Source organism: Scyliorhinus canicula, chromosome 12 (assembly GCF_902713615.1).
Source record: "Scyliorhinus canicula chromosome 12, sScyCan1.1, whole genome shotgun sequence".
Lineage (NCBI taxonomy): Eukaryota > Metazoa > Chordata > Chondrichthyes > Carcharhiniformes > Scyliorhinidae > Scyliorhinus > Scyliorhinus canicula.
In genome coordinates this window covers 60,471,220-60,485,949 of record NC_052157.1, presented here as the reverse complement: position 1 = coordinate 60,485,949, position 14,730 = coordinate 60,471,220, and the positions used below count along the sequence as shown (strand labels likewise).

At 46.6% G+C, this 14,730-nt stretch overlaps 1 protein-coding gene across 2 annotated transcripts; it reads right to left on the bottom strand.

The window, feature by feature from the left end:
• Positions 1-883: 883 nt before the first annotated feature.
• On the bottom strand, positions 884-12,624 carry LOC119975243 (interferon-inducible GTPase 5-like). 2 transcript variants are annotated; one of them, XR_005462690.1, is made up of 3 exons: positions 12,554-12,624; positions 1,799-2,570; positions 884-922 (listed from the first exon to the last, which is right to left on the bottom strand). XR_005462690.1 is itself a non-coding variant. In XM_038814918.1 (2 exons), exons 1-2 carry the CDS (start codon positions 12,557-12,559, stop codon positions 1,887-1,889), a joined length of 690 nt encoding a protein of 229 aa, XP_038670846.1. In that variant the 5' UTR covers positions 12,560-12,624; the 3' UTR covers positions 1,424-1,886. The 2 variants fall into 2 exon arrangements, 1 of the variants encoding a protein (XP_038670846.1); XM_038814918.1 differs by lacking the exon at positions 884-922 and having other exon boundaries at positions 1,424-2,570.
• Between the last annotated feature and the right edge of the window lie 2,106 nt (positions 12,625-14,730).

The window sequence follows — 14,730 nt, the reverse complement described above, 5'->3', positions numbered from 1 at the left end:
CCAAAATAACATTTCTTTATTTGTGAATTAGCCTCAGTTGAGTTGGCTGCTGGTGCGGGTGCGTTGAGTTGCGTGCTGGTGCGTTCTATCACCATCTTTTTATATATTTTGTAACTAAACCAATTCGCATACCCATATGATGGCTGAGGCAGTATCAACGAAACGTGGTAAAGAAAAATTTGTTCATAACGGATTCCTTTACGTCTTTGACAAAACAGGCAAAGGTGACAGCGAAGTGAAATTTTGGCGTTGTGAGCAAAAAAACCGGTGCAAAGCACGTCTCCATACTAAAGCTGCAAACATATATCTCAGATATGTAATTATGGTAAAAAAACACGGAGGGGTTACTCCTACGGTTTATGCTCTTTTCCCCAACAAGCAACCCACCACATAGACGAGAATGTTCGCATTATTGAAAGAAATCGAACCCAACTTGAAACCCAGTTCAATCGTCTGTGATTATGAACAAGCTGCGCACAGTGCTATGAAAGACATATTCACTGATGTTCAAATAAAAGGATGTTTTTTTCATTTAGCTCAAAATATGCAAAAACATCTAGCTAGTATGGGGTTCCGTAGTTTGTATAACACTGATCCAGATTTCGCGTTAAAAGCTAAAATGATTATTGCCATTGCCTTTGTACCTTTGAACAAAATCGATGAATATCTGGATGCTTTAGCGACCCAACTGCCGCAAGAACTTCAAGATTTACTCAACTGGTTTGAAGATACATATGTTGGTCGTCTGAACAGACGAGGAAATGGTAGACGAACACCTTTATTTCGCCCTGAGATTTGGAACCTTTATCAGAGAACATTAAACGGGGAAGACCGCACAAACAATAATGCGGAGGCAGCCCACCGTCGATTGAAATATGAACTTGGCATGCATCATCCCACCATATGGAAACTAATTGATGGCCTGCGTAAAGTACAGAAAGGTAGAGATGCATATTATGAAAGGTTACTAGCCGGCCATGAACCGCCACAAAAACTAAAAAAGTATAGAGATGCAGATAAAAGAATACATGAAACTGTTCTTAAATTTGAAAACATGGATGCTATCGAGTACTTGAGGAGCCTTGCTCATAATTACCAAATGAACTAAACTAAAGGTTTTTTAACTTTAGTTTTTAACTAAATGAACTAATTTAAGGTTTTTAACTAAATGAACTAATTTAAGGTTTTTAATTTACAATAAAGATAAAAGAATACATGAAAGTGTTCTTAAATTTGAAAATTTGAGTACTTGAGGAGCCTTGCTCATAATCACCAAATGAACTAAACTAAATGAACTAATTTAAGGTTTTTAAATTTACTTGCAACAATTTGCAACAAGTTACTAGCCACAAAAACTAAAAGAATTTCTGTCGTCTGCGCCCAAACGGCCGCGCCAAATTGGCTGCGCCCAATTGTCCCATGGCGCCCAAACGGCTGCGTCCAAACGGCCGTGCCAAAACGGCCGCGCCCAATTGTCCCATCCCCCTCAGTACTGACCCTCTGACAGTGCAGCACTCCCTCAGTACTGAACCTCTTACAGTGCAGTGCCCCCTCAGTATTGACACTGAGATTTGAACTCAAATCTGAGGCTCGTATCTTTCGTTTGGTCTTGTGGACCCAACTTGCAGCGTCAGAATTGGGCAGCCATTCTAAATCATCTGTTCATTGCTCCAAGAACAGCCTCCTGAGAGGAGCTTTGCTCAAAACGTTTAACCCAATGAAGTTGTTTGCAAGGACTGCTATGAGAACAGGTACAATGAACGTGGAAATGTTCTGGTCTCCATGTGCAGTCACTCACTCTCAGCTAACGGACATAATCAAGAAGACCGGAATTGGTGGCGTTGAGCATTTCCTTTTGTCGTGGTTGTCTCTCTCTCTCCTCTCCATCAGAACTGGCTATTGAACGTCTCAATGAAATCCTCAAAGTCATACTTGTCCACCTGTTGGGCTGAAAGTAGGAAAATTCGGGGAATGTTGACGCCGATGGACTGGAGTTTCTTGGAGAAGTACTTGCGGATCTCGCGGAGCAGATCTCCCTGGGTGAAGTTTGGCTGCTTTGTGCTGCGCATGTAGATGTCGATCTTGGTCCGCACAAAGTAGAAGCTCTTGTCCATCCTGAGGATCTCCTTGGCCAGGTAGAGGACCTCCTCCTCCATCCGGGAGCTGGTGGTCAGGATGAAGAAATCGTAGGAGCGCAGGTCCACCTTCTCGAGGTACGCGTGCTGCTTCATCTCATACGTCTCAATCCCGGGCAGATCCCACAGCAGGACTCGGGGGTTGGCCGGATAGAGGTAGGAGCGGGGCAAGGCCTTGGAGCTGTCCCCCGGAGAATCCACACGGGCCTCATCCTCGTCCTCAACCCCCCGCATGGCATTCACCAGGGTAGACTTGCCAGAATCAACTGGCCCGGTTACTGCAACGTTGATGTAACGTTTCAAGGGTGGTGGCTGGCTTTTCCGAAGGCTGCTCTTCCGTGCGCGTTGGGGGCACGACTCCTCCCCTTTCCTGAAGTAGTATATGATGGTGTTTTTGAATGAGATAAAGGTATCGTAGAAGAACATCATCATTTCCTGAGAGAGATAAACAAAGAAGAATGTTTGAAAGAGATGAAAACATCGAGAGACACACTGCACCCGCCGGATCCTCCAAAGTACTTTGTCGCCAATTAATTACTTTTTTTAACTCGTTATAATGTAATGCGCGATCGCATAGCTGTCATCCAGCAGCAGCAATGTGATTAGGACGTTCCCGACATTCAAACAGGCAGTGTGACATTGGCCCTATCGTTGCCAATCACTGGGGTTTTCCTCAACCCCTGCCTTTGGTCACAGAATCGAGCAGCCCAGGGAGAGGCCACTCAGCTCTTCCTGCCTGCGCTAGCTCTTTGGGAATTTATCCAATGTGTCCCCCCGCCTCCCACCAACGCCTGCCCTATCCTGCTCTTTCCTCCAGAGTCCTAAAAAAACCCCTTCAAATATTTATCCATTTCCCCCTTTTGAAAGTTCCTGCTACGTCTGTTTTTTCCTCATTCTTTGATGGAACTTGAGCATCACTGGCTGGGCCAGCATTTGCTCCCCATCCCTCATCACCCCTTGAACTCAGCGTCTCGTGTGGCCATTTCAAAGGGGCAGTTAAGAGTCAACCACACTGCTGTGTCCGGTCAGGAGTCACATGTAGGCCAGGCAGCAGATTTCCTTCCCTGAAGAACATTAGTAAACCAGATTCTCTACCCTTTCAGACAGTGTGCTCCATATCACAACCCGCTATGTGCCTCCGGAGGGGTGATTCCGGTACCTGGGCTGATACTGGAGTCTCTGCTGGTGGGGGTACTTTTAACTGGGTTGAATTTGGCTTTGAGTAGCCGCTTATGGGACTCATTGAGCACATAATCAATATTAATTTCACTCGGGGGTGCTGCATAACCGGACTCATACCCACAATCCTTGGGAGTCAAATATGGGTGTCTCTTCAGACGCTGCTGGTCTTATGTTGGATTTGGATCAATGAGACGTGAACCTTCCCGCACCTCATCCCCATCATTGAGCCCATGGCCTATGAGAAGATATCAATGGCAAGCTGCACATTACACATTAACTAGATAAAATTTGATATTCTTAATTAGATATTAATTGGAGTTAGTTAGATATGAATGTAAGATTATTTAGATATTAGATAATAACTAGAGATTAATATTAGGTTATTCTCAAATATTAATTGGATAAAATTAGTCATCAATTAGAGACTCATTACACCTTAATAAGCACATAATTAGATATTAATATTGCATTAATTAGATAACTTGACTCAAAATAGATATTATGTAACTAATTGATGAGTAGTTCCATAATTAGATAGTAAGTGAGATTATTTATATGCATTAATTACATAGATAAGAGGGGTTAATTTGATAACAATTAGAGATTAATTTAAAATTAATCATGAATTAGGAGTAATTACAAATAATTAGGTGTTAATTAGATAATAAGATGAAGTAGAGACTAATTAATATTAATTAGAATTTAATTGGAAATTAATAAAATATGATTAGGGGTTCAAATATACATTAATTGGAGATTAATTAGACGATAATAAACAATAATGTAATGTTGATTGGAGATTAGATATTAATTGGACAGCAATGATTTAATTAGGGATAAATTGCATGTTAATTGGGGATTAATTGGATATTCATTATATATCAATAATATTTTAATTAAGGGTTAATTATATGTTAATAGGTGACTAATTAAATATCAGTCAGCTGTTAATGGGTTAGTAATTGAAGACTAGATATTAATTTGGTATTAATTAGACATTAATAAAATCTTTTTCATTCGGGCTTAGTTTTTAAAAAAATTTTAGAGTACCCAATTAGTTTTTTCCAATTAAGGGGCAATTTAGCCTGGCCAATCCACCTAGGTTGCACATTTTTGGGTCGTGGGGGCGAAACCCACGCAAACATGGGGAGAATGTGCAAACTCCACATGGACAGTGACCCAGAGCCGGGATCGAACCTGGGACCTCGGCGCCGTGAGGCCACAGTGCTAACCCACTGCGCCGCCGAGCTGCCCTATTTGGGCTTAGTCAATTGTATATTAAATTGATATTAATTGGACATCAATAAAATATTTAATTAGGGATTACTTAAGTGTTAATTGGAGATTAATTGTGTATTGAATTGATATTAATTGAATGTTAATAAAACATTAATTAGGTGTTATGGAGATTAATTAGATGTCAATTAGAGGTGAATTTGAGATTAGATATTAATTTGGTATTAATAACATATTTAATTAAGTATTAAATAGGAACAGGAGTAGGCCATTCAGCCCCTTGGAGCCTGTCCCGCCATTTAATGAGATCATCACTAATCTGTGGACTAACTCTATTTAGCTGCCTTCGGCCCACATCCCTTAATATCTTTGCTTAACAAAAATCTATCCATCTGAGGTTTAAAACTGTTCCAGCTTCAACTGCTGTTTCTGGGAGAGAGTTCCAAACCTCTACCACCCTTTGAGTGAAGAATTGCTTCCGAACATCTCTCCTGAACGGTCTAAAGCTAACTTTTAGACTATGCCCCCTAGTTTTAGAATCTCCAACCAGTGGAAATATTTATCTTTATCTACTCTGTCTTCCCTTGTAAATATATTGAATATTTCGATCAGATCACCCCTGAAGTGTTGGGCACTGTGGACTTGTGAAGCAGACATATGCCACCAACACTGAAGAAGGTTCAATACTATTTTATTAACTCTTATAAAATAATAGACATATTATAACTGTGGGTTTAGACGATGCTAGTTTAACTAGAGACCTGTGCCTGTCTGAACCAGTTGAATCTCTCAGCACGTGGTGAGAGTCTGTACTGTACTTGATGAGCTCTTGTGCTTCTGAGAGGCAGCATCCAGAATGAGCGGGAAAAGTGATGCCCTCTGCCTTTATAGTGTGTGTGTTCTAGCTGGTGATTGGCTGCGGTGTTTGTGCATGTTGATTGGTCCTAGTGTATGTCCATCAGTATGTGTCTGCACCATGATATACTGGTGTCTATTATGGCAACCCCTTAACCTTCAAAGTTTGGGGCAGCACGGTGGCCTAGTGGTTAGCACAGCTGCCTCACGGCGCTGAGGTCCCAGGTTTGATCCCGGCTCTGGTTCACTGTCCGTGTGGAGTTTGCACATTCTCCCCGTGTCTGTGTGGGTTTCGCCCCCACAACCCAAAAATGTGCAGAGTAGGTGAATTGGCCAGACTAAATTGCCCCTTAATTGGAAAAAATAATTGGGTAATCTAAATTTTTTTTTAAAGAAAGAAAAAGAAACCTTCGAAGTTTGAGCGCAAACAGCCCTAATTTGTGCAATGCCTCCTCATAACATATTCCCTGCAATATAACATAGAATCCATAGAATTTACAGTGCAGAAAGAGGCCATTTGGCGTATCGAATCTGCTCCAGCCCTTGTAAAGAGCACCCAACGTAACACCGACACCTCCACACTATCCCCGTAACTCCACCTAACCTTTTTGGACACTAAGAGCAATTGAGTCAATCTACCTAACCTGTACAGTTTTGGACTGGGAGGATACTGGAGCACCCAGAGGAAACCCACGCAGACATGGGGAAAATGTGCAGACTCCGCACAGACAGTGACCCAAGATGGGAATCAAACCTGGAAGCCAGGCGCTGTGAAGCAACTGTGCTAACTGTGTTAACCACTGTGCTGTCCTAATCGTAATCCAGGTATCATTCTTGTAAATCTATGCTGCACTCCCTCCAAGGCCAAAATATCCTTTCTAAGGTGTGGTGTTCAAACTGCTCACAGCACTCCAGATGGCGTCTAACCAGGGTTGTGTATAGCTGCAGCTGAATTGCATCAGCCACAATTTTGTTCATTCACCGTCTGTCAATATCTCCCTGCAAATTTATGCTATCATCTAGATTGTCTTCAACGACATCTAACTTTGTATTATCAGCAAATTTGGATGCAGCTTTGCCATCATCCAAGTCAATAATGAATAATTGAGGCCCCAACACAGATCCCTGTACACCACTAGTTACGTCCTGCCAATTAGAGTCCTTACCCATTATCCCCATTCTCTGTCGCCTGCTACTCAACCTAAATTCCTTTTTTTTTAAACAGACAATTTTATTGAGGTATTTTTTGGCATTGTAAACAGTAACAATATACATTAGTGTGCAGATACCAATTACAAAAAACATAGTGCAACTAACAGTTCATCTCTCACAAATAGACCCCCTACTCTACGCTATTTTACCCTCTCCCCCCCCCCCCCCCCCCATACCCCCGCTGACGATTAGTTCCCCGTGAAGAAGTCGATGAATGGTTGCCATCTCCGGGCGAACCCCGATAGTGATCCTCGTAAGGCGAACTTGATTTTTTTTCCAAGCCAAGAAAGCTTCGCCATGTCCGACAGCCGTAGTTGCTGAGGTTCGGCAACGCCAGTCCCCCCTCGCTACGGTTCCGTTCCAGCATCCCCCTCTTTACCCCGCCCAAACAAATCCCAGGATAATTTTATTGATTCTTTTAAAGATGGACCGCGGAATGAAAATAGGGAGACACTGAAAAATAAACAGGAATCTCGGGAGGATCGTCATCTTCATCGTCTGCACTCTCCCCGCTAGTGACAGCAGTAGCGCATCCCACCTCCGAAACTCGCTCCTCATTTGCTCCACCAGCCTAGACAAGTTCAACTTATGCATCTTTCCCCAATCACGCGCCCACTTGTATCCCTAAATACCTAAAACTTTCCCCAACCAGCCTAAACGGTAGCTCCCTCAGCCTATTCTCCTGACCTCTTGCCTGCACCACAAACATCTCGCTTTTTGCCATGTTCAATTTGTAGCCCGAAAACCGGACAAATTCCCCTAGGATTTCCATAATCCTGTCCATCCCTGCCGCTGGATCCGACACATACAAAAGCAGGTCATCCGCTTAGAGCGAGACCTTGTGTTCTACCCCCCCCCCCCCCCCAACCATTCCCTTCCATCCCCTTGCCGCTCTCAGAGCAATTGCCAGCGGTTCTATGGCCAACGCAAACAGCAGTGGAGAGAAGGGGCATCCCTGTCTTGTCCCGCGGTGTAGTCTAAAATACTCAGATGTCGTACTGTTCGTCCTTACACTAACTTCCGGGGCCTGATATAGCAGTCATACAAAGTCCATAACCCAGTCCACAAAGCCTTCTCCAAACCCAAACCGTCCCAGCACCTCCCATAAATAGTCCCAATCCACCCGGTCAAAAGCCTTTTCGGCATCCATTGCCACCACTACCTCCACCTCTCTGCCCTCCGGGGGCATCATAATCACATTGAGTAGCCTTCTTAGATTGGCTACCAGCTGCCTGCCCTTAACAAACTCCGTTTGGTCCTGCACAATCATGTCCGGTACGCAGTCTTCGATTCCGGATGCCAGGATCTTGGCCAGCAGTTTAGCATCCACATTAATCAGGAAGATTGGCCTATAGAACCCACAAGCTTCCGGATCTTTATCCCGTTTTAATATCAGCGAGATGGTGGCTTGCGACATCGTCGGGGGTAGCACCCCATTGCCCCTCGCCTCGTTAAACACCCTAACCAGAACCGGCCCCACTATCCCCAAGAATTTTTGGTAGAACTCCACTGATACCCGTCCGGCCCCAGGGCTTTACCCGGCCGCATGGCCTTCAGGCCCCCCATTATTTCTTCAGCTCTAATCAGGGCCCCCAGCCCCTCTACCATCCCCCTGCCCACCTTTGGGAAGGTCAGCCCATCTAAGAAGTGCCTCATCCACTCAGGTCCCGTGGGGGGTTCCGAGGTATACAGCTTACTGTAGAAGTCCCTGAATTCCCCGTTCAACCCTGCCGGGTCTCCAACCCGGTTCCCTGCCCCGTCCACTACCGTCCCTATTTCGCTGGCCGCCTCCCTCTTCTTAAGTTGCTGTGCAAGCATTCTGCTGGCTTTCTCCCCATACTCATACACCGCGCCCCTGGCCTTTCTGAGCTGCTCTACGGCCTTCCCAGTGGATAGCGCCCCCAGCTCCACCTGCAGTCTCCGTCATTCCCGAAGTACCTCTGCCCTCGGGGACTCCGCATATTCCCTATCTGTCCGTATCATCTCCTGCACCAGTCTGTCCATCACCGCCCTATCCGTCTGTCCCGATGGGCTTGGATTGAGATCAGTTCCCCTCTCACCACCGCCTCCAGCACCTCCCAGAGCACCGCTGCTGAGACTTCCTCTGTATCATTGACCTGCAGGTAGTCCTGTATGCATTTCCCCACTCTCTCACACACACACCCTCATCTGCCAACAATCCCACCTCTGACCTCCATTGTGGGCGCTGGTAACTTTCTTTGCAGACCTGCACATCGACCCAATGTGGAGCATGGTCCGAAATAGTGATTGCCAAGTATTCTGTATCCTTCACCCACTCCAAAAAGTCTGTACTCATAATAAAGAAGTCAATACGAGAACCTTGTGAACATGTGAATAGAACGAGAACTCATTCCCCGTCGGCCGGCTGATTCTCCAGGGGTCTACCCCCGACATTTGTTCCATGAACCCTCTCAGTTCCCTTGCCATTGCCGGGACCCTGTCCGTTCTGGAGCACGACCGGTCCAGGTCTGGATCGAGGACTGTATTAAAGTCCCCACCCATAATCAACTTGTGCGAATCCAAGTCAGAGATATTCCCCAGTAGCCTTTTGATGAAATCTACATCATCCCAGTTTGGAGCGTAAACATTCACTAGGACACCCTCACCCCCTCAAGTTTGCCCCGGACCATGAGAAATCTACCACCCCCATCCGCAACTGTGCTGTTTGCCTCAAATTTAACCCGTTTGTTAATCATGATCGCGACCCCTCTGGTCTTAGCGTCAAGCCCTGAATGGAAGACCTGGCTAACCCAGCCCTTCCGTAATCTAATCTGGTCCGCCACTTTCAAATGTGTCTCATGCAGCAACATTACATCCGCCTTCAGAGCCCATAAGTGCACGAACACACATGCCCTCTTGACCGGCCCGTTTAATCCTCTAACATTCCAGGTGATCAGCCTGGTTGGAGGGCACCCTGCCCCCACCCCCCCCCCCTCCCCCCCCACCCCCATGCCGATCAGCCATCCCCCTTCATTGGCCCACCCCCTGCCCATGTGCCGCGCCTCCCATGGTCCGCCTCTTGGCAGCTCCCACCCCTGACCTCTTCCCTGTTACCTGGTTCAGTTCCCTCCCTCGTCAGCAGATCATCTTCCCCCCTCCCCCCCCCCCCAGCAACAACCCCTTGTAACCTAACCCCTGCCACATACTGGCTGTATACACACCCCCCACCTCGCTCCCGTTGACTAGCTCAAAGCAGCTAGCCTGGTGGCTCTCAACTCCGGCGCCACCATGTCTCCCACCTATTGTCCCCCCATTCCCCTCCCCCCTGCCCATCAACACCACCTCCCCAGAACAGCCCTGTTCAAGCAATCGCTCTGGGACCGAAACAGAGAGAAAACAAACAAAGAACAAAGCGGGCCCCCACAATAGTGCAATTCAAACTGTGTAATGAGGTGGGCGCTACCACCCACCCCCTTCCCAACATTCCCAGAAAAATAGCAAAAAGAACCCGAACAGCCCCCCAGCACCCAATAACTTAAACTTTAACTATAACTTTGGCTTTAACTTTAAAACTTTCAAACAGGCAAACACAAACACAAGAACACCCCCAGGTTTAAGTAAAAGAGCATGCCGAACGACATCGCTAACACGAAGGGCAATCTGCGAACAAATGCAAACATCCCTTAATACACTCTAACTTGAGTCCATGGGTCCTCAGTTCGGCACCAGTCCATGCCCCTTAGAGAAGTCCATCGCTTCCTCCGGGTCGTCAAAATAATGTTGCTGTTCCCGGTATGTGACCCAAAGCTGCGCCGGGAAAAGTAGCCCAAACTTGACCTTTTTAAACAGGATCTCTTTAATTTGTCTGTAGGCTGCCCTCCTTCTCGCCACCTCCTGGCTCAGATCCTGGTAGATGTGCAGGACACTGTTGTTCCATGAGCAGCTCTTCGTGCTCTTGGCCCACTGTAGAACCCGCTCCTTGTTCACGAACCTATGGAACCTGACCACCATCGCCGCTGCCTCGCCTGCACCCTGTGTGCCCCGTCCAGCTCCAACGGACACGGAAAGAAATCATCCCCCACCAGCTTCTGCAGCATGTCTGCCACATATGTCGTGGCATCCACTCCCTCGGCCCCCTCCGGGAGCCCAATGATTCTCAGATTCTGCTGGCGACCTGTTTTCCAGGTCCTCCAGCCTGTCCATCAGCCTTGATTGTTGCTCCTTCAACTTACTAATTTCCACGTCCGCTACCGTTTGGAAATCCGCCTGCTCTTCCACTGTCTTGTCCAGTGCCTGGACCTTCTTATCCTGAGCGTCCAGCCTCTGGTCCAGTCGCTCCACCGCTTTCTGGAGCGGTTCCAAATTATCCCGCTTCAGTGCTGCGAAGCTCTCTTTGATGACCTTCAGCATGTTGTCCAGTGCTGTCTGGACCGTCCGTTCCGTGGTCCGTTCATCGGCCATCTTTCCTCCCACTTGAGCTTCCACACCATCTTTGTTCAGCCCCTTCTTCGCCTGTATTCGCTCCCTTCTGCTCCTTAAGTCCATACAACTCTGTATGGATTCAGGTCTAGAGTACTATTGTTTTTTACTCCAGCGCTCAAAGGTTCAAAAAAGTCGGGGGAAAAGGTCTTAAAATCTGACCGGAGCGAGAGCCACCAAATGCGCGACTTACTCCCTCATAACCGCCACCGGACGTCCCCCTCAACCTAAATTCTAATGTTACCTGTCCCCCTGTTACATCTGGAACATATTGCTACAGAAAACTATCCTGGACATATTCCAGAAATTCGCTACCTATTTCACAGGTGCTTATCTGCCTCTCCTGTGGGTAAATTAAAATACCCCATTAATACTAACTCTGTCTTTGGTACATAATTGCCTAATTTCTATATAATCTAACACCTCAGAACAGCTACCAGGGGATCGATACACAACACCCATTACAGTTTCCGATAATTTTCTGTTCCTCAGTTCCACTCATACGGTCTTCACTAAATGCTTCCCCCTCATTATATCTTTCCTCACCATTGAGATGATAGTATTTCTAACCAGTAAGGCTACCCTACCCTGTCCCTCCTGTAAATTTTATAATCAGGTCTATTTAGTTCCCAGTCCTGACCACCCTGCAACTATGTCCCCATAACATCTACAACACCATAATCTTCAATTTGAATTTGCACCTGCAGCTCATCTAGTTTATTCCTTACACTCCAGGCATTAGTATATAGAACTTACTTGGGCTATACCCCTAAGCTGTCCCTCAGAACTGATGCTTTATTCACCTGTTTATTATTTTTCTTTCTGGCTTAACCAGTATACTTCTTGTAATTTTGCCATTACCTGCAGTTCCTGAAGTCCTGACTACTTAACTTTCTGCCCTGCTGCTTGTTTTTGGAACTGTATTGACTTCCCCTGAGGTGTCCCCCCTCTCCACCATTTAGTAGTTTGAAATCCTTATCACTACCCTATTAATCCTTTCTGCTAGGTCACTGGTCCCAGATCGAGATGGAGACCTTCTCAATGGTACAGATCCCTTAAGTGTTAATTGGGGATCAATTGTATATTAATTGAACGTTAATGAAATAAGCAATTATGATTGCATAAATGTTAATTGGGATTAATTGGATATTGATTAGATATTAATTGGGTGTTAATAGGATATGATTAAGATATTAATTAGATGTTAATTGTATATTAATTGGCGATTAGATATTAATCGAATATTAATTGACATCAATGAAATATTTAATTATGATTACTTAAATGTTAATTGGAATTAATTAGATACTGATTCGATATTAATTGGATTTGAATAAAATATGAGAGATTTATTAGCTATGATTGAGGTCTTCCTGCTCTCCCAGCCTATTTTCATGAATGACCGTCAGGACTAGGTTAAATTGGCGCCTGTGCGAGGCTCCGCAGCCGGGTTTAGCAGAAAGAGCGGGATCTCCGCCCAATTCTGGCCCTACCTCCATGGTAACAACGTTTACTGCCGCCGCCTCTGAACGGTAACCAGGGGGTGGGGCCCGCCGGTTGTCAAGCTGCCCCTCCCCCCTCCCCCAGTGCCAATCACAGGCCGCCCCTGTGCCGTCACCGCCCCGCAAATCAGGCGGGAAGCGTCTGGCCCGCCCCTCCCAATACGGAAATCCAGCTGGGTGAGGGCTGAGGGAGGATGAAGGGGTGGGCAGAAGGGAGGGAAATAATGGTCAGGAGGAATGGAGGAAATGAGGAGGGAAGAAATGAACGGAATGAGGATAAATTGAGGGAATCAGGAGAGGAGGAATGGAGGGAACAAGGAGAGGAGCAATGGAGGGAAGGAGATGAGGAATGGAGAGAAGGAGGAGAGGAGCAATGGAGACAATGAAAGGAGGAATGGAGGGCAAGAAGAGGGGAGAAGTGGACGGAATGAGGATAAATTGAGGGAATCAGGAGAGGATGAATGGAGGGAACCAGGAGAGGAGCAATGGAGGGAAGGCGATGAGGAATGGAGAGAAGAAGGAGAGGAGCAATGGAGGGAAGGAGATGAGGAATGGAGAGAAGGAGGAGAGGAGCAATGGAGACAATGAAAGGAGGAATGGAGGGCAAGAGGAGGGGAGAAACGGACGGAACGAGGAGGAATGGAGGGAATCAGGAGAGGAGGAGGAATAGAGTGAACAAGGAGAGGAGCAATGGAGGGAAGGAGGAGATGAGGAATGGAGAGGAGCAATGGAGACAATGAAAGGAGGAATGGAGGGGATGAGGAGGAGAGGAGCAATGGAGAATGAAATGAGGAATGGAGGGAATCGGGAGAGGAGGAGAGGAGCAATGGAGACAATGAAATGAGGAATGGAGGGGATGAGGAGAGGAGGAATGAAGGGAGGACATGTGCAATGGGGGGAATGAGAAATTGAGGGAATGAGGTGGAGGTTGGAAGCAGTTGTTTGTTGGAGAACGTAGGGAATGTGAATATGGGAAAGGACAAAGGTGAGAGGGGGGATTATAGGGAAAGGAGAGGGGAAGAAGTGGGATCAATGACAGGAGGAGCAGAGGGGGAAGAGGCAGGAGTGATGGAAGAAGAAAGACGGAGGGAGGCAGAGGACTGGAGGAATGAAAGAAGGAGGGAAGTGTTGATAGTATGGGAAGGAGGGGGAAGAGGAGGGAGTGGGGATGTGAGGATGGACAGTCAGGGGATTGGGAGGAGTATGGAGGTCACAAGATGATCTGGCCGTTTAAATTATCTTTCGCTGCCTTAAGTGGCTTGGTTTGGACACAGCAGGTGAACTGTGCACTGACCATAGCATTGTACAGTAAGAAGTCTAACAACACCAGGTTAAATTCCAACATGTTTGTTTCAAACATTATCTTTCAGAGCACTGCTCCTTCCTCAGGTGAATGAAGAGGTATGTTCCAGAAACATATATATCTGGAACATACCTCTTCATTCACCTGAGGAAGGAACAGTGCTCCGAAAGATAATGTTGGAAACAAAAATGTTGGACTGTAACCTGGTGTTGTAACCTTCTTACTGTGCTTACCCCAGTCCAACGCCGGCATCTCCATATCATAGCATTGTAGTTACATCATGATCGCCTCCAATTTGTACACTATAAAGCCAATCAGGTTTCAGTTGTGACTCGATAGGTTTAGCTCTCACGCTCGTCTAGAAATCAGAGGGTTGTAGGTTCAAGTTCCATTCCACAAACCTCAACTGCAAATTCAGGCTTGAAGTGAGGTAGCTCTGCGCTGTCAGAGGATCAGTACTGAGGGAGTGTTGCACTCTCAGAGGGTCAGTAATGAGGGAGTGCTGCACTGTCGGAGGGTCAGCACTGGGGTTGCTGCATTGTCAGAGGGTCAGTGCTGAGGCGGTGCTGCACTATCAGAGGGTCGGGACTGAGGGAGAGCTGCACTGTCAGAGTCAGCACTGAGGGAGCGCTGCACTATCAGAGGGACAGTACTGAGGGAGTGCTGCGCTGTCAGAGGGTCAGTACTGAGGGAGTGCTGCGCTATCAGAGGGTCAGTACTGAGAGAGTGCTGTACTGTGAGAGGGTCAGTACTGAGGGAGTGCTGCTCTGTCAGAGGGTCAGTACTGAGGGAGTGCTGCACTGTCAGTGGGTCAGTACTGAGGGAGTGCTGCACTGTCAGTGGGTCAGTACTGAGGGAGTGCTGC